Here is a 20,955-nt window from a genome sequence, read left to right as displayed (position 1 = left end):
CAGATATGGACTTTATACATTTTATGTATATATTTCCATATCGGTGGCAGCACAGTGTGAAGAGGTACACTGGATGTAAAATGCCTACACACCCCTTGTTGAAATGACGGGCTTTAGTAATCTGCTCTTAACAAAAAAAATTGAGACCAAGATAAATCGATAGATTTCCATTTGACCATTTAATGTGACCTATAACTCATACAAGTAAGAGATAGATGCAGTGCTCAAGAATTACAACATAAGACAACATTACTCAAGTAGACATACTTAGAAGACACAGAGATATGATCGAGCAGACCCAATCACTAATCTTGTTCTTATTCTGAAGAACAATTCATGTGTCGAAATGTTATTAATTAAGAATATGAGGTCTGGATTAGTTTTTTTTTTGAATACTTGAAACCCTTATGGTGGAAAACTTGACTCAGTCAGGCTCACTCAGATTCCTTTTAAAAGTCGCTCCCTGATGAATTCAGTTTGAAACGCCTGCTTTGAGTAGCCATATTCTATAGCATATTTTGTGCGGTTCTGAACAAAAAAAAAAAAAGCTCATCAAAGCAGCATCCATGTTTCCAAGAAAAGTAGAAATTGACAGTTGATTTAAACGAACTGTCCGATTATTACAAATTATAGTTCAATGTCTTTCGACAATGCTTTTTTTTTTTCTTAACCCTAACTAAATATTTTCACCATTATGTATAATAATAATGAGGACGATCCATACAGTATATGCTGAAAGTTTAATGGCAAGCCGCCCAAATACTTTTACCTAATTGGTGTTGCCTGAAATGTATGCTCCTGGGAATAGGATTTGAAGATGTGCTCTTATTGATGAAGGGCTTAAAATAAAATAATCAACCAAGGTCAAATGGGTGTCTAGTATTTAAAGATATATGCTCTCATTTGACACAAAGCCTGTAAAACCATTCTGCTTGTGCCAACCCATGCAGAAGAATGCACAGCTAAGGTTGTCTAGTCTGACATTAATTTTGAAATAATAATAATAATAATAATAATTAAACAAAAAAGGAAAAGAAAAATGAACAACTGCCCATAATAAAATAATTCTGAAATGTCAGCGGTTTTTCCGGGCACTTGAACATCTCCCTGCAGAAGAAAATGACCTTTAATGAAAACATCTCCTATTGTTCCCCCAACAAAGCCAGAAAAACACCTCTGTAATTTTGGTTATTATATCATGCAGGTGAAGCTAGGTTAGAAAATGAGGAATTTATAATTTTTTTCATCTGAAGATGCAAATAACATGCAGATTAGTTTTTAGTCCATATTATAGTCGGTAAAGCGGACCAGATGTGATGACTGGAATGTCGTTTTTCTTGAAGTTAAGAGTGTAAAAAAAAAAGATTAGGTAGTAAAGATTTTTTTCTGTCATGCAATGGAGTTAGGCTTTTATTTTGCAGGGCAAAAAGGTTTTAAAAAATACCTTGATCACCACCATCATTAGTGTTGAAATCTGCACCTTTTCTGTGATAGTTCGCTCCTAGTGTTGAGGAAAAACAAACAAAAAAATAATAATAATAATGCAAGAAGACGTCTGTGATTTTGAGTCATGGAAGTGGGCTGTTATTTGAATAAAATTACAGTAGAGACACTTCAAACACAAATTGTGTTCTAGTTTACTGTGAGCAGTCAAGTGAAGATAAAACTTGTTTATCTTTCCTTTCATTTGTTAAATGTGAAGCTAAAATAGGAAAACACATTTTCCACCATTCTTTTTTGGCTTCTCGAATATCTAAAGGTTACAACTGCCGTAGCTGCACACTGAGCCACCAAGTTGATTGTTCATATGAAAAGAGCAAAATGTTCTGTCAGTGCCCATGTTGACAGAGGAAGCATTCTTCAATTATTACTCGAAATTGGTATGATTATGTGTTGTGGAAAATATCTAAATGAGGTCCTTTATATCTCAAGAGGCATCATAAAATCTGAATTACTGAATCAGTTATTATTAGGCTGGGTGGATCCTTGGCTAGAGCTTAATTCTTCTGCATATTTCATCTGCTTCCTGTAGTTGCACTAGTCTTTTCAACTTAATACAGTTTATCTGTGGTCTTTTTATTGTCCAACAATAATAATAAAATATAACAATAAAAACCAGGTTGCCAATTATATATACATACATATACACTCAGTCTGACCTTCCTCTTATTCACTTCACATACTGTATGTGACTTGAAGATTTCCAGGAGGATTCTTCTGGCTCCTAATGTACTAAATGCCATGATTTCAGCACACTTGCCAAGTACAACATTGAATATGATTGCTGATTGGGAATGAGAACTTAAGTGTAAACTGAGCTCGCTAACGTCGCATCCTATAAAAATGACCTAATTTCTTTATGCCGATTATCTTAAAAGTACAACGCAGAACAGCAATATCTCACACAAAGTGGCCTTTTGCTCTCATGCTGATCCTGTGATGTTTTATCTATCCTATAAAGTGCAAGAAGGTTGGCTGGTTGGTTTGATAGAAGGAACAGCTTGCTTCAACACCTGAAAAAATATATATTTTAGTTCAGGAGCATTCTTTGAATAAATCATAAGCACGGCTGGAACATGATGCTGTGCGTTAAGCAGCAGACTTGAGCTAAATTGCGTGAAAACTTCTTTATTACCGCCACATTCATCTCTCCATTTTCTGCAACACTCATCTTCACTATGGTTGCAGGTGTGATAGAGCCTTGCAGATTTTAGGTAGAGGAAGCATGGCAGGGAACATTCTGAACTGCTCATGGGCCATTCATGGGAGCACATATTGGGTGAATCTTAGGGGTCGTTTAGATGGTGACTCTCCGAGAATACGAAAAATTTCAAATGTGCATTTATATGGTTCCGTCTCCATTCGAATAATGTCGCAATTCTGCGTGAAAACGATGTAGTATTCATGCCAGTCCCTCGGGGGCAGTGCAGATTTACATTGGTTACAATGGTGTGCGTCTTCGCCTTCCGTTTTTCGCCAACACCATACGAAGGCGAGACCATTCTGCAACACAGTCATTGCGTCTTGGTGTCGCAGGGTCGCCATGTAAGCTGCCCTTTACTGTGTATTTTAAGAATTTTATAAGTGATTTTACCCATGGTGTGGGAAGGTGCAGGGTGTGACATTAAAGGTTTTCTAAATAAGCACTTTGAATTGCCCTGTGTTGAATTGGGCTATACAAATAAATTTGCCTTGCCTTGCCTAAATAATGAAAATAATTGCAGATAATGATAATGCGGTTGTCCTCATTTTAATTGATTGGGGCAAAAAGTAACTTTAAATCCACTGATATTGGCGAAAATTAGTGACAAGATCAAGGACAGCCTCAGTGTTTATTTATTTATTTACTATACATGCCTGTTGTCTCGTTTTGCATCATAAATAAAATTTGATGTATTTTAATATTATTATTATATTTTTAGTGATTATTTTATTTTATCACTATTTATTTATTATTTTATTATGCAAGTAATTGACTTTATCAATTTGATTTAACATCTATTTGAAAGGAAAAGCACTTGAGAAATACTTTTTAATATTTTTAATAGACAAGCTATGTAGCCGCAGTTACATTTGAAAAGTCTGTCAATGTGGTTTGTTGGATTTTGCGATTTTAGCACCACATAAGAATTGGTTACTTTAAAACTGCACTGTCAAAGCGTCTTAAAATGATGTGCCCCACATAGTGTATATGATTTGCTTCATCTTAACTTGTTTTTTTTCATCATTTTTTTATTGAGAAGGATGTGACAGCATGGTCACTGGCTGTAAAATAGACTTTAGTGTCAGATCTCCACTTAAATAAAGAATGCATGTCACTTAATCTGTCAATCCACTCGAGATGTGGCATATATGAAGTCCCGTCGTGATCCCTGACTGGCAGGCTATTACGTAAGGCCAAATCGCAGGGTGTAGTGGGAAAATAAAAGATGATGGGCAATGAAGGGAGCACTTACTGTACATTGGGATGGACCTGTCAGTCACAGCTGATCTTAAAAATATTGCTTGGCTATCTCCCTGACACAATAATACCAAACCATCTTACAAAAATATAGATCAGTATTGAGATGTTCAATGTCTGAAAGATAAATGGCATCCTTCTTTACGAAAATTGCTTCAGATTCTCCTACAACTGCCAGCTCCTCACCTTCTATTCACACAAGTTTATGGAAGACACTTGTAGCTACCATGTTGACTGAATTATTCCTCTTAGAGTTACTAGTACTCCACGGTCATTATTGCTAACAATGTTCAACTGGCAAAGTGGATAACAACGCAGTTTGAGACATGAGACATTGATTTAACAATATACTAGTACAGTATTCTTAAATGCAAAATTAAGATGAATTCATTTAGATATAATAATTCCGTAGGAACAACTGTCAGCTGTTCATCAATCTTGTGTAGTGCAGGCCAAAGACACACCAATTTGCGACAGTCAATTATGAAAATGTGTTGAACCTACCATCCTCAGTGGGGACGTAGACATTTAGGTACAGGCAGTCTTCACTCTGCTCTTGAACATAGGTTACCAATGTATCCAAGTTGGCCGTGAACCACACAGGGAGCATATCATTGTGTAGGAAGCGATCTTCCAAAAATTGAGGGCAAACGGGAGCAAAGTGCGTCGCATTCCTGATACCAGGCCAGGACATTGGGGGCTCAGGGGCCTGAAACCTCCGCTCCCCTGTTGGGGCCAAAGCATAAGGGATCCCCAAATACTGTTCCACTGGTCCCAGGATCTCGTTAGGTAAAGAGACTTTCACTCCCCGCAACTTTCCATAGTTGGTGGTGACCACAGGGTACTGTTGACCTTGGATTGCGACTGCACAGTTGGACATGAATCCAATCCAGAGGAGCAGCAAAGCCATGGAGGATAACATCCATGAAGGGCCTCTGCTAGCAGACATGCTCCTTCTATATTGAGCCAAAATCTTAAGTGGTTAAAGGCCACTCTTGGGTTCCTTGCCTTCCCTTTGTCTTCGTCCCTTCCTCAGGCTAAAAGCACGGCAACAGTCTCCAGGACAAAATGAAGTGTTTTGGTCAAAAATTCCATCCCGGTTCACTCAGGTCCTACGATCCAGAAAGAGAAGATCTTGGATGTAGTTGTCTCAGCTCCAGCTTGATGGCAGGCTGAAATAGGAGGAGGAAAGGTCCGTTATATTTTCAACCATGACAAATTTTTGGTAAAAAAAAAAACAAAAACATCTGAAACATTAAAAATCATTTGTCCCTTTGCAATTCATATATGTTTGTGAGTTTTCCCCCCTCTTAAATGTTTATAATCATCAAATTAACATCACTGTCACACAATAACCCAATTACTTGAAATGTACTTAAAATGACATTTCTAACTGTGTTCTGCTCCATTGTGTTTGACCTCAAGCAGTTTTGAACTGGTCTAGTTAAATGCAGAATTGAATTTGATTGAGATTTTGTGGCATGACAACAAAAGGCTGTTCATGCGTGAAAACCCTCAAGTTTTACTAAACTAAAACAAAGAGTGGGCCAAAATATCTCAACAGTGGTCATGTTTGTGTTCTCAGTATTCTTTTTCTTCATTCCAGCATCTATTTGAGCTGGATGGGTGGGGTCATGGTATGCACCTGTAGCACATTAGGAGCACGCTGTGTTTAAGGACTCCTGTGTCTATCGGCTGTGTCGGACGATTGCCTTGCCTTGCCTTGCTTGTGTTTGTCTGTGTGCGTCATCATCTTTGGGCTCCCTGACATTCCTATGGTTGTATCTGAGTTTGATCATTTTGTTCTGTGCTCTTTTTTTCTATTGGACTTTGTGATCGCATTAGTTGTACTTTGTTATACTCACAGTTTTTGACCTGCTACCTTGGTTGTACTTATTACCATTACAACAGTGATGTGACTCATTACGAATAGTAAAGAATGCGATGTATAAACAACGGAACAAAACACATTCGAGATAAATAAATTGTTATTGTTTATTTAAAAGAAGAAAATAGCAATCCCTATACATGAACACAAACACACAAAAGACATAAAATAAAAATAAATAAAATTTAAAAAACGGTTCACAGGTGGTCTTCAAGGTCAATTCAGGACACTGCATAAATAGCCAACACATCCTACTTAACATCCAACTTCATTTAAAGACAAGCTGGCAACTTCAAACGTGATCTGAATTTGATTGCTCCCTGAAACAGAACTCAGGATAAACAGAGCCATTAAGCTGGGTCAGTCATTCTGCATCTGACATCAGATCGCTCTCCAGAGCTGACCATGTCCAATCTAAACAATTATTTTGATTCCACAAGAAGTGGCACGATGCCTGAGCAAAGAATCCCAGAAGCCCTCCCCCTCTGCTCTAAAAATATGCAGCTGGTCTATTTTTGACAGATGCCTGGTCAGTCTGTGCAGGGCATACGGAGCGTGCGAGTGTGGGTTAAAGCATCCAGAGTATTTCTTTTTTTTTTTTCTTTCCCAAACTAAAACCCTGCAGACCATTAATGGGCAGACAAAACGATTCACTTCTGAAAGCCTCCCAGTGGGATTTAAAGATGTGTGCAGGCAAGAACAAAGCCACGGCATCATCAGGGGCTATGGGTTTCAATATGCTTTATCTCATCTTGATGAAATGTGATGTCTTGAGATTGTCCTGAATCACACATGGTAAACCTTGGTCTCCTGCATCACTGTGGAAAATCTATTTACTCATTATTGGATTTATACATTTCTTGTAAAGTGGTACTCAGATTAGTACCCAGTTGCGGTATCATGAATTTGACACCGTTAGAAGGTTTTTATATAAACATAACGTACTAATGGTTATTAGGGGTGCAACGGGTCAGTTAGCCCACGGTTCGGTTTGAACCTCGGTTTTGGGATCACGGTTTCGTTTCGGTTTGCGTTTTGCTTTTTTTTTTTAAACTGCCTTTATTTTGCTTTTTAAAAAATTAAATAAACACTTAAAATGTAAACATTTTCGACTGTTAAAATGCCTCTTAGCTCTTTGGCTCGTGTAGTGACTGACTACTGAAATACACACACAGTAGTAAAAAATTACTTAGCAAAGTAACTGGTAATACTTTTCATGTTTTTTTTTTTCATTAAAAAAACAAAAAACAAAAAACATAGTAACCTTTGCTATGTTTGGAGGTCATTTAATGTTGTGAATCAACCGTTAAAGTTGATAAAATTGCTCCCGTTTTTGCATTAGTTCCCTTCTGTCTACTTTCGACATGTGAACATTTTAAAACTGTTTCATCCTTTAAAGGTAGACTCAAGTCAAGATTTTGCCGATTTAGGAGTATTTTAGATAAAAAGTTGCTGAGGTTCGCTCGTAAGGTTTACTACAACAGAACCTTTCTGAGAAGTTTACTGCTCTAAAATGGCGGCTGTTTACTAACGCTACCGAGTCTGTCATTTCGCATGTAATTCTATATGCATGAGACATCTAGGTGTAGATTGCATGTTGTCGGCTAAGTCAGGTAATATTGGAGCCACCTAGCCTAGCATCGCGTTTGCTACAGCGTCTCAACAAGCACTCTTCCCTCTCCGAGTCTCTGACTTTTCTCGCGTCATTCAAGCAACGCATTGATTGTCTCGTTGCAGACCAAATCCGAACGGATGAAAAAAAAACGTAATGCACGAAAAACGGACAGATTTTTTAACGTAATGTACGGCGTACACATTGAAAAACCTATGTGCTTTTGCGAAATCATCTTCGATGGCTTTGCGTGCCATTTCATAAATGTCGGGGATTACGTTGTTGCGAGAAATATGTCCGCGAAGGAACAATGTAACGCGGGTCAAGCGTTGCAAATAAATTAACGAAGCCCGCCGTGTGTTTTCACTGGTGTCATCTTCGGGGTTGTCCTACCCTGAGAAATTGATATCAGTGGGTGATGCTGGCTGAGGTGCCGGAGTCATGTTAAAAAAGTGTTGCCATTAGCATGGGGAACAAGCGCTGAGCAATGCTTGCAATTTTTTTTCTTCTTCAATATTTTCTGTCCCTCCGCATTGTAATCCATGGGGAAACCAAAATGTTGCCACACCGCAGATTTGAAATAAGCCGGTGTTTCCTCAAAATTAGGTCTCTCCACTCCTCCGCTCGCCAAGCTATTTGTTTTCTTTCTTGTTTCACTTTCACTTCGCTCGTGAGTTGTAAGCGAGAGAGGGCGTTACTCGGCTTCTATTACACAGGTGCTTGACAGCGATCCGACATTTACTTGCGGGGTGGGGATTCCTCCGCAGCGGTGCTTCACGTCACACACAGCTCGATCAATTCCTTCCATAAGCGTTCGGAATACATTAATTGCAAAACCGAAAAGGCATGGTTCATAAAGGCGTATTGAACCGTGCAGAGCGAACTGAACGGTTCGGCTTTGAACCGCAAACCGTTGCACCACTAATGGTTATAGACATTTGAAGAAAGAGGACTACACAATGTGACCTCTCTGGTTAGATCAGTAGTTTTTTTTTTTTTTTTAGTAAATGCACCTTTGACTATGAGGCAATAAGAGTTCAGTTTCTTCCCTTTAGTATATTTTTAGCAGGAGAATTTTCTCCTCAAGCCGTTTCAGCATAGCGACTGCACTTGCTGCTGATATGAGTGATTACATAATGAGGACATTACCTGTTATGTAGAGGAAGAATAGTGGCAACATCTGCAGGTGCCTCACACGGTAAAATAAAAAAACATCAAAAGGTAAAAATGATAAATGCCAGGACACTTTTTTTCAGGTCTAATTGTTGCTCAATTTTCATGGGTTTTTTTTTTTTCATAGCACCGACACACTGAACGGCATTCATTTTAATGTGGTAAAAAATGATAAATTGTTATTTTATGGCAAGTGAGGGGGCTGAATGGGAGGTCGCCACTGCTGCCACTCTTCTTGGATGAGGATTGTGTACATTGTTCTCACTCTTACTGATTATAACAGCTAAGTCTTATGAATACCAATGAAGGAGTGCATTGTCATTTGCATTTCAATCACAACATGATCCAGCTTGAGGCTCGCCAGGTCTTATCTGGAATATGTGACTGACACTTTGAACTACAGCCGCTAACAATTATTCACATATACTGTACATGTTGTGACATATATGCAAGATGTCATAAAGTTAACTGTCAAGATAAACATAAAACTGAGAAAAATGAAGAATGCCGTAGGCAGGCTGGTGATAAGCACATGCAGTTGCTATATAACAATTATTGGTAATCTGATGTTTGAGCAGCACATGTATACAAACAACATAACAATTACTATTAACTATTCATGCTCTACGACCGACGAACCAGTTTAGGGTATAGTCCACCTTTCACCCGAAGTGAGCTGGGATAGGCTTCAGCTCCCCGTGACCCTGACAAGGATAAGAGGTGCGAAAATGGATTGATGTTCAGTATTCAACATATTTTTAATCCTCTGCAAACCAAAAACGAATATTACAGTAGCCCACTGAATCACATATTGTACACTACTTGTGTCTGCATTACAATTTTACTACTGCCTAGTGGACTTGTAACATACACTAAAATTAGCCACAACTACATTACCAACAATTAGAGTACACCTTTATAGTTTTAGCTAAAAAAAAAAGTTGAGTATTCATTTCCTTTTTAAAAAATATAGGCTCAAACCTTCTCTGACACAAGTAATAAATTTGTGCATATTGTGTTGTTTGATTCGTGTCCCTTTTTTAACATACTCTGAACTACAATTAAGGCACTCATAGAAAACAATACGTTCCTCAAGGTATTCAGACCAGTCATCAGGAACTGAACTTAACTGATTGGTTCTCACCCAGTTTTAGTGTGTGAATCTGTTCTCAGTGCTTTACAGACAGCAAGAGGAAAATTAAAATTAGTGCTTCTGTTCATGATAGATACGGTGGGAAACCTTTGTGTATTGTTTTAATAGTATATAACTTTACATGCAGTTTTATCATATTCCTTCTCATTTTGGGCTCAAGGCAGATATTTGAGTGGAATGTATAATTTTGCAACTATTAGCATGAAATTGTCATTTTCTGTCTGGGTTTGTGTGTTATAATAATAACAGAGTTATAATCAATAATAGATATATTGTGAGTGTTCTTAGTTATTTTGGCAATTTTTATATTGAAAATGTTCTTTCTCTCAGTTTCTTAACCAGGTGCTCTGAAATGCATTTTGGGTGTAGTAATGTGTTATTTATTCATGTCTGAAAAGGACACCTAAGACTATTTAGGTTTTTACTTTTATTTATGAAAAATGAAAAAGTCCATGACTTATCGATCATTGGAAATGTGTTCCCAGGCCAAGACCAGTTGAAAAGGCCTCTGTACTCTACTTTATAGAGTAACCAATAGTATGGACTGCAATGGTTCAGTTTATTCAGGTGCATTCTATTGAAAATGTTAGCCCAGACTCCTTGGTTTTCAAAATATCTTTACTGTGAAAATGTGTAAATATTAAAATGCATTCAACTAAATTCTCTCTTTTCTCTCTTAAAACATTAAGACCAGCTGGTGTTTGCAACACTCCTTGTTCCTGACTAAGCAATACGAAGCCAAGAAAGTGTTCTTATCTTCTGGACAAATAAGTGTTGCTATGGTTTATTTTCCCGCGAGTAATTCCATGACTATGCTTAAGAGAAATTGGCTTTTGTTTCAGGTATTTGGTTCTGAGGTATAATCACAACTTGAATAAATATATATGCTCTCAAATGTGTGCCTGAATCCATGCCATTTGAGCTGTATTCATCATGAAGTTGCACCTCATTGACTTGGATAAACACAAACAATGCTTTTATTTTATTTTTTTAATTAATATTATTATTGTTTTCATTACGTACAGACAAACAAATAGCCATTGTAACCATAGTAATTACAGAGGTTATTCTTGCTCAGCAGTAACAGGAAAATCCATAATGTAATTACTGTATAAACATTAACAACTTTTTCAATACTGAGTGAGGCCTTTGTTTTATTGTTTTATTTGTTATGACAAAAGATTCACCTAGCATGTACCAATGGTACATTGTACCATGATGTGCAGTTTGCTCATAGAAGAAAAAAAAACACCAAATCTAGTACCACAATTACAAATGGATGGAGAGATGCACCATGAAAGTCATTTGTTGTTCTTTTTACAATTACAAGTTGAATCCTGGAAGATAGGAGACAAATGTTTAAAAAGTCTGATAATCTTTAACATTTTTCACATGCTTGCCACAATCACAGAGCATAAGAAATGTGTTCCAATAATGTCCATTTCCCTTTAAAAATCAAACAAGTTATGAGTGAGAACGCACCTTAAAATACAGCTTCACACCATAAGATGAAGAAAATGTGGTGCAGGTCTGAATTTTGATTAAGGACATGTGGTCAGGGAAGGCAGGTGGAATTCTGCTTCGGAATTTTATTCTCTGATTTGTGATTTGTATTGGCGAGAACGGGCAAACTCCAGACAGGAAGGCTGGAGTCCGGGATTGAAGCCATAATCCTAGAACTGTGGGGGGACATGCTAACCAATCATCTACTGTGCTGGCTTTCAAAAATCTTTGTGGAAATTGGTTGTGCAGATGTTCTGCTAACCAGCAAACATGTTTGAGAAAATAATAATTTAGAAAAAATGTACCTCAGAGGCTCAATGGTATTTATGCCTCAATAATGTTTTTTGTTTGTCTGTTTGTTTGTTTGTTTGTTTGTTTGTTTGTTTGTTTTTCTTCCAATTATGGCCACAACAAACAGCAGTATAGCACCGAGAATAGAAATATGTCTTTACTCAGTTTTTATACCGTGAATGAAGTTTTCTGGATCAATCTGTAAAGTTGCACAAATAAATGACGCACACTTTTTTTTTTTTTTTTTTTTTTTTTTTAAGAAGAAATGAGGTTAACACTATACAATCAGATGCCACAGCCATGTTTGAGATTAGTGAATTGCACAGTTCTGGTATTTGTGTGTTTGCATAAAAGAATCCCTTGATATGACATGAAAACATAGTGGACAAAGAAGTACTTATCACAAGGTCAAAAACGGTCTAACGTCACAAAAATTCTTATAGACTTTGGATGAGCTATAAAGACATTCTAAAAGCCTGTCCTGGGCTCGCTTTGTTTACCAATCCAGATGCCTAAATTGTAAGTGAAAATGATAACAATCTCAACAATTAAAACTATTGTGTGATGACAGATTTGTATTTCTTGTGCACAAAACAACCAATTTTCTGTGCCAAATTTGACATATTCTGGGACAATGTACATTTGTTCCATCTAGGGCTTTGTAAATCTCCTTCATGTGGCCAAAAACAGCCGCAGGAGTCTGTTCATGAGATGATGTCACTTGCGGCAGTAGAGCTCATCTGTAAGGACGAGCTTGGAATTGGATGGTAACAGTTTAAGTCCTGCTGCAGGCAAGATGTAAATTTCAAAAGTGTTTATGAGTTAATGGAGCGATTCTAGGATGCGTCTCTGCGACTGTCGAGGTGCGCTTGGGCAAGTCCCCGCCCCTAGCTCAAGAGGTGCAGCACTCTTTGACAATCATTTCACTTTGACATCTGTCTGTGCATGACTGCGTCGATGTGGGATTTGCTTCTTGTGTGGAGTGTGCAACACAAAATACATATACAGCAGAATGGAAATTGAATACATAAATAAATGCTTTATATAAAAAGTTATTATACGTTGAGAAGGGGAGCTGCATCAAACATACAGAGGAGACCATATACCCCCTACTCAAAAATAGAAAAAGAAAAATCACCCCTCTTCTCACACACCACCATCTTGTGGTGGCACGGCAAAGAGCGTGCGTGCAATGGGATGCCAGCCTGCATTCTGATCACACACTTGAGGGAGGGTGTGATCATTAACGTGCCCCCCACCTCCTCCAAAAAAGTCAACTCGCTGCTGCGTTGGCCCCGTATAAACTGGAAAATGACGCACAACGAGACGTCCACACGCGTCTTGCGAGACGCCCAAACAATAAATGGACTCGCCCACGTGATGAGTCTCCTCCGCTGCGCCGTCATTCAATCATTCGGCAGATGCGCCGTTTCTCGAGCAAAACAGAGCTCAACCGCAACTGAGTTCGAAGCAAAGTGCCCTCGAGAAAACTGTTCCGTTCGCCGATTTAAACGATCATGCGCTGGAAATAAATCATCTTGACAGGAGTAAAGAAGACGTGCATAGCAAATGACGGCACCGCGCGCCAAAATAAGACCCCGCATTTTCATCCATAGCAGAATATTCTTACCTCAGCCCTTTAACTCCCTTCTGCAGGTCCAGACAGACGTGCTGTTTAAATCCAGGTCCACTACATCGGTGCTGTCGGAATCCAAAGTGAGAAAGCGCGCAATCGACGTAGCGCAACTCTTATAAATCCTGTGGTCTGCTGCTTGATTTGAGAAGATACATGCGTGATTATGATTGGAGATGATGTTTCAATGAGTCACTGCAGTGGCACGGGAAACTGATGGAGCCAACCGTGGTGCCAAGCAGTGCATTGGCGGGACAAGATGAGCGATAAAGAAAGCAGGAGACTGATCTCTCTCTCTCTCTCTCTCTCTCTCTCTCTCTCTCTCTCTCTCTCTCTCTCTCTCTCTCTCTCTCTCTCTGAATCGGGCAGCAGAGAGTGAAGTTTATTAACCCTTGTATGTTGTTACGCTGATCATTTTTCATGAAGCCATACCTGCATGTCAAGTTGTAGGGCTTGTTAAAGACATCTTTTTAGACTTAAGTTTTCATGAACCACTTTGCCATGAGTGTAGATCTAAAAAAAAAAAAAAAAAAAAAAAAAAAAAGTATAATACACTAGCGCGTTGGCAAAAGGTCAGTGGCTGACAAAGTAAAAAAGTGACAGCTGGTAATTGAATTGAACAAAAGACTTAACTGATCCCATACCTGTCAAGTTATACGGTTTCGGCGTAATTTGTCCATGTGAGCACTGATTTTTAAATGTGTACGCCGTACGTTCAAGATCTGTACGTTTTTCGAGCATTACGGGTTTTTTTCTCCGTTCGGATTTTGTCACCGTTTCGGCAACGAGACTGTGCGTTACTACGTTGGTTCAATGACGTGAGAAAAGTCGGGAGACACGGAGAGGGAAGAGTGTTTGTTGTGACGCTGTAGCAAATGCGATGCTAGGCTAGGTGGCTCCAATATTTCCTGACTGTAGCTGACAGCCTACAATATACGCCTAGATATCACATGCATATAGAACTACATGCGAAAGCATGCCAGACTCGGCAGCGTTAGTAAACAGCCGCCATTTTAAAGCAGTAGACTTCTCAGAAAGGCTCTGTTGTAGTGAACCTTCCCAGCGAACCTTAGTAACTTTTTATCTAAAATACTTCTAAATCGGGATAATGTTGACTTGAATCTACCTTTAAATGATGAAACAGTTTTAAAACTTTCACATGGAGAAAGTAGATGGAAGGGAACTAATGCAAAAACGTGAGGAATTTTAACAACTATAACAGTTGATTCACAACATTAAATGACTTCTAAACATAGCAAAGGTTACTATGTTTTTTGTTTTTGTTTTGTTGTTGTTGTTTTTTTAATGCGAAAAAAAAAAACCATGAAAGGTAACACCAGTTACTTTGCCAAGTAACTAATTACCCATACATTCAGGTAATTGAACCAGGTAACTAAATAACTAATTTATTACTTTTTAAAAGTAAGAATAACAACACTGGTCATAAAGATGAAGTCTGCAGAATGAAAAGGGACGAAAGCGGAGATTTTATTCTGCCAATTTGTTGCCGAACACAATTTGCCTGCAACTATTGCTGATGACTTCTCAGAATTAGCAAAGGAAATGTTCCCTGACTCAAACATTGCATCGGTAAGTTAATTTTATTCATTGATTTTTTAATTTTATTTATAATTGGACAGACTAACGAACTACCTTCAAGTCAAACTGAATTGCGAGCTGAAGTGCCATGAAATGCAGCCATCAAAAGACATGATAGAAATTGCTAAAAGTGCTCCATACAATTATAACAAAAGTCACTGTTAAATTTTAGTAATCATGATGTAGCTGATGATATTGATTGTTCTTTGATTGCACCAGGTTATATGTTACAATATTAATATTAATATTACTATATGAGTGTAGATCTCAAAGAAAACAGTATAATACACAAAGCCGTTGGCAAAAGGTCAATGGCTAACAAAGTAAAAAAGTGACAGTAATTGAATTGAACAAAAGACTTAAACTGATCCCACACCTGTCAAATTGTATGGTTTCGGCTTAATTTGTACAAGTGAGCACTGATTTTTAAATGTGTACGCCATCGTTCAAAATCTGTACGTTTTTCGTGCGTTACGTTTTTTTTCTCCGGATTATGTCACCGTTTTGGCAACGAGACAATATGCGTTACTATGCGTTACTACGTTAGTTGAATGACCCGAGAAAAGTCAGAGACACGGAGAGAGAAGCAGGAGTGGGAAAGAGGGAGTTGTGACGCCATTGCAAACGCGATGCTAGGCTAGGTGGCTCCAATAATACCTGATTGTAGCCTACAAACTACGTCAAAATGATGCTACGCTAGATATCACATGTATATGAACTAGATGCGAAATGATACACTTGCCGGTGTTGGTAAACAGCCGCCATCTTAAAGCAGCAGACTTCTCAGAAAGGCTTTGCTGTAGCGAACCTTCCTAGCGAACCTAAGTAACTTTTTATCTAAATCGGCAAAATCTTGACTTGAATCTATCTTTAAATGATGAAACAGTTTTAAAACTCACATGTCGAAAGTAAACAGCAGGGAACTAATGCAAAAATGGGAGCAATTTAACTTTAACGGTTGATTCAAAACATTAAATGACTTCCAAATATTGCAAAGGTTACTGTGTTTATTTATTCATATATTTATTTTTTGAAAAAATAAAAAAAAACATCAAAGGTAACACCAGTTACTTTAATTACTTTTACATTCAGGTAAATAAGTTACTAACTCAATTACCTTTTGGGAGAAGTATGAGGGGTATTCAAAAAGTAATGGACCCAACTTTATTATGTACAAACAAATTATAATAGCAACATATATAATACATCAAAAGAAAGGTACAAGTGTGAGGATTACATTTTTAGCTTTCCACATTGTCTCCACCTCTCTCAAGAGCTACAGTCCACCTATGAACGAGGGCATGTATACCAGTGTTGTAGAACTCAGCCGGTTGATCTCTAAGCCAATTCTTGACAGCAGTTTTCACTTCATCGTCACTGCCGTATTGGTTGCCCCGGAGTCCTTCTTTCATTGGACCAAAGAGGTGGTAGTCTGATGGTGCCAAATCAGGAGAATATGGCGGATGTGGTATTACAGTCCATTCAAATGAAGTGATGACCTCCATGGTCCTGATGCTTGTTTGAGGGCGTGCATTGTCATGCTGGAGGAGCACATTTGCCATGTCCAAGTTGGGCAGAACACGTCAAATTCTTGCTTTGAGCTTCCTAAGAGTCTCAATGTATACCTCAGAGTTAATGGTTTCCCCCTTTCGGCAAAAAATCCACAAGGATTACACCTTGAGAATCACAAAACATGGTGGCCATAATTTTGCCAGCTGACTTTTGGGCCTTGAACTTTTTGGTCCTTGGTGAATTCTCTCATTCACTGTCTTCATGGTCTTCAGTATTGTTTTTAAATCTCTGTACCCATCTTTTTACAGTACTATAGTCTATAGTATCATCGTTGTGGACATTTTCCAGCCGGTTGTGAATCCTCAGAGGGGTGTCTCCCTCTGCAAAAAGGAATTCGATTACAGCTCCTTGTTTTTGACGAGCTTCAAGAGGGGCAGCCATTTTGGAAGCTAGTTTAAGCTTTAAAAATCTGTAAATAAGAAAACACATATAATAATCGCAAAAAGGTGTGTCCTATCATGTTTGTGCCAAATATAAACAAGATTGGTAAAATCCTGTACGAGCAATGCACTTGAGTGCATTACTTTTTGAATGCCCCTCGTAATTTGTAACTGTAATTGATTACTTTTTTAAAAGTAAGATTAACAACACTGGTCATAAAGATGAAGTCTGCAGAATGGAAAGCGGAGATTTTATTCTGCCAATTTGTTGCCGAACACAATTTGCCCGCAACTATTGCTGATCACTTCTCAGAATTAGCTAAAGAAATGTTCCCTGACTCAAAGAGTAAGTAAGTTAATTTATCAATTGACCATGTTAATTTATAATTGAACACACTAACAAACTACCTTCAAGTCAATCTGAATTGCGAGCTGAAGTGCCATGAAGTGCAGCCATCTAAAGACATGATAGCAATGGCCAGAAGTGCTACATACAATTATAACAAAAGTCACTTTTAATTTTTGTAATCGTGATGTAGCTGAAGATATTCATTTTCTTTGATTACAGCAGGTTAAATGTGACATTATTACCAATAAATTCATATTATTTTAAAAATGGAGTTTTATTTTTGTTTCATATTGCACGAGAAATAAAACGTAAGATTAGTCACCAATTTGTAAGGGAATACGTCACTATTTGTATGATTGCCAACGGTCTCGGGTTGAAAGGTATGTGAAGTCAACTAGGAATAATTTACTTTTCCTCTGTAAAATACATGAAATTCGCATGAAGCGTGCAAACACAGCCTCACCTCAGTAACACACTGTAAATGCTAATATACAGCTTAATTAAATATGATAAGTGCACCAAACGCAATTTTTATTAACCTGTTGCGAACAGTACTTTTTAATAAAAGTATAGCGGTACCTCGACATACGAATGCTTCGACACATGATCTTTTCGACATCCAACATAAAATTTGACTCATCATTTGTTTCTACATCGACATGCTCGAAATACGACGATTTATGACAACGCCGCAGTTACTTTGTTTTTCCATATGACAGACGCACGGCTGATTTTCTTTTGAGAAAAATCAACATGGGTTCCAAAACTGTTTGTGAAGGTGGTGAAAAAAGGAAAACAGTGAGGCTTACCATTGAAATGATGATGGAAATGATAGAAAAATATGAGCATGGTGTGTCCGTCCGTGAACTGGCTCCACAATATGGCCGTAGACGGTTTATGATCTCTGCAGTCCTCCTTCGTTTGCCAAGCTTTATAAGTTAAGGTGACAAATATTCTTATTATTGTAACATCGCCAAAAAATCGCCAGGTTTTTAATCATTTATTCCAAAACTAGTGCAACACAACATGCCTATTGTCCGCCGCAGCTGAACATGAAAAGAGAAAAGTAAAAGTCCTCTCTCTCTATGTAACGTCAGTTCAGGTACACCACGCAAAACACATGCAACACAATAGAACCCAATTCATTACATTATTACAGGTACTATTATTATTACTATTATTATATTATTATTCATAATTTATTTGCTTTGTTCTGTATAATTGCTATTTGCAATATAACCAGCAGTATTTATTCAGGATTTAGTGTAGATTTTCAGACTGTGGAACGAATTAATGGAAGTGTAATGTATTCTTATTGGAAAATCCTGCTCGACATACGACCATTTCGACTTACAAACAAGGTCCTGGAACTAATTAACTTCGTATCTAGAGATACCACTGTAGTAATTTGGGGTTGGAAAACATGCCATTTGATATATCTCAGTTAAATCGGATTTTTAAAATTATTATTATTTGTAGGCTACCCAGTGTTCTTTGGGCTTTTTTCAGACATGCGTATATCTGCCGCATCTATTTCACGCTTTCCTGACACCAAAACGGTGAACCGCGCCGTCAACCAGAGCTCTTTTCAACATTTTCACTTACTTTACTTACTCCACACCATTTTATTCAGTAAATATTTTACTCTTTCATGAACCGTCACGTTACCTTGTTTTGTATGGTAATGTGATACTGTTATTTATGTGTTCCGCCGCAATGGATGATGGGTAGCTGTGGCAACCACAACTGAGAGTAGTGATTTGGAGAGTATTGTTTCTTGGGGTTGTGTGGTGTATGGAGCACAAGAACAGCAAGTGTTGAAACCAAAAGTCAGTCTCTGTCATTCTCACCACAATATTTACTTACCATGTCGATGTGAAATAAGTAAAGGCGTTGAAGAGAGCTCTGGTTATACTTTATAAGATTACACTACTGATTGTTCATGTCACACCAAGCAACAACAGAACATTCAGCAGCATGTCAAGAGCCAATGTCTCTTGTGCCTTAAACGCATTGTTGAGGTTTTAAAAATAAAGTTTAATTCCACTGAGTTAATGCATTAAGTTTCCTCTCTTGATTTACTTGGGGGTAGTGTCAACACTGTTTGAAAATGTGTTATTAATTAAATTAGCATGTGCTGCTTATATTGTAGAATTATTTCAGGTTAAAAAAAAAAAAAAGTTCACTTACATATGATGAATGAGCAGCACTTATGCTAACTAAGGTATCACTTCATTACTGAAAACTGTAATAAATTACGTAATCTGATTAATTCAAGTTAATTTGAGTACTGTAAATTCAAAATAAACAATTTACTTTAGTCCGGTTATTAAGGTTAGTTTGAGTCCTTAAAACCTAAAATATTAATTAAGTAAATTGGATCTAACTAATGTAAATCAACATAAATTACATTTTCTAAGGTCGAAAGTTTGCATATTTTGTATTAAATAAGTCATTTTATGATATTTTACTTTGTATAAACTTTGTATGACCTGTATAAAGGAATGACATTTATTCACGTTTTTGTATATTTGGGATTACTTTAGGACAAACCATAATTTCAGGGTGGAAGAATGACATTTACTCTGCTGTCAAATGCCAAACGGAAAAGTAGGTTAAGCGTTTTTAACACAGGCGCCAATGCTTTCGCTATGTATTCTGTGCAACAGCCTTGCTTTGGGGCCAATAAAACTTTTGAAGTTTTGAGCATATACTGCATTCGATATCCTACTCGTGCACCAAAGTGTCATTGCACTCATAGACGACTTGTCATTACCATTAAAACAGTGAGTTTTTTTCTTGAAACCAACCATTGTTGTTTCTGAAAAATCCCCAATTTTCAGCTACATGGACAATGAGAGGCCTCTATAAGGATATGATATAAAGGATCACACAGTTTGCAGTAATGGCAAGTGCTTTAAAATTAGAGAACAGATGATTGATTGATTGATTGATTGATTGATTGATTGATTGATTGATTGATTGATTGATTGATTGATTGATTGATTGATTGATTGATTGATTGATTGATTGATTGATTGATTGGAACCAGCGGACGGTGTTCATTTAAACCTTATATTTCCAGACAGAAATCTCACTGTCATCCACGGATACGACGGGACATAACAGTGTAGGATTATAAAAGGAAGCGAGTAGGGCTCGGTGTGTCACAGCAGATCCCCGACGGTCTTGGCCTATGGCAGCATAACTAAGGGATGACTCGAGAAAAGCTTGAGTCATCCCTGACTATAAGCTTTATCAAAGAGCAAGGTTTTAAGTCTGCTCTTAAATGGTAAGATGTCTCCCTCCTGGACCAAATGTGAAATTTGGTTCCACGGGAAAGTAGCCTTATAATTGAATTCTACCCTTAGAGATTCAGTGAATCACAAGTAAATATGAACTTTGGGAGAATTCTGTTTTGGTAGGTTGAGAATGCACTACAAGCTGTTTCAGATATTGTATAATGAAATAATGTTCAACGAGAACACAACATTAAAACATGAAAAAAAATAAAACTAAAAATACACAATCAATACTAATCACTTTTAGTGCCAAAACAACCACCAGTGTGCTAGTTGGTGTGCTAGGGCAGGTGAAGAGCTTTTCGGATTTAATTTTTGAGCATTTTACTCGGTTGAATAATTCACTGTCTCAAAACTCATATTAAAAAAAACATGTACTTTTTGAATTACGGCTATAGCAACGCCGTAGCAACGAGGGACGCGCCTCGCTGCTGACCGCTACCTGGTGACGTCATTTCCTGAAGACCTCACCAGCACTCTTAGCACGGCAGTATAGCACCACGCTATCCTCGCCATATATTGCAAACATTTTCTCGGTT

The 20,955-nt window shown here is 37.7% G+C and overlaps 1 protein-coding gene across 2 annotated transcripts in view; it reads right to left on the bottom strand.

Moving 5' to 3' along the window:
- The window catches only part of nlgn4xa (neuroligin 4 X-linked a), a 108,630-nt gene extending 95,177 nt beyond the window's left edge, over positions 1-13,453 (bottom strand). The window contains exons 1-3 of one of the 2 annotated variants that reach the window (XM_057817952.1): positions 13,212-13,453; positions 4,466-5,133; positions 1,445-1,501 (exon numbers count right to left, since the gene is read on the bottom strand). In XM_057817952.1, coding sequence (XP_057673935.1) covers positions 1,445-1,501; positions 4,466-4,910 — 502 coding nt within the window. In that variant the 5' untranslated portion in view covers positions 4,911-5,133; positions 13,212-13,453. The remainder of the gene's footprint in view (positions 1-1,444; positions 1,502-4,465; positions 5,134-13,211) is intronic. The other variant, XM_057817946.1, reaches the window with a different exon arrangement.
- Between the last annotated feature and the right edge of the window lie 7,502 nt (positions 13,454-20,955).

The sequence above is a fragment of the Corythoichthys intestinalis genome, chromosome 2 (assembly GCF_030265065.1).
Source record: "Corythoichthys intestinalis isolate RoL2023-P3 chromosome 2, ASM3026506v1, whole genome shotgun sequence".
Taxonomy (NCBI): Eukaryota; Metazoa; Chordata; class Actinopteri; order Syngnathiformes; family Syngnathidae; genus Corythoichthys; species Corythoichthys intestinalis.
The sequence above is the reverse complement of the archived record's forward strand: the minus strand, read 5'-3'. Positions and strand labels throughout refer to the sequence as shown.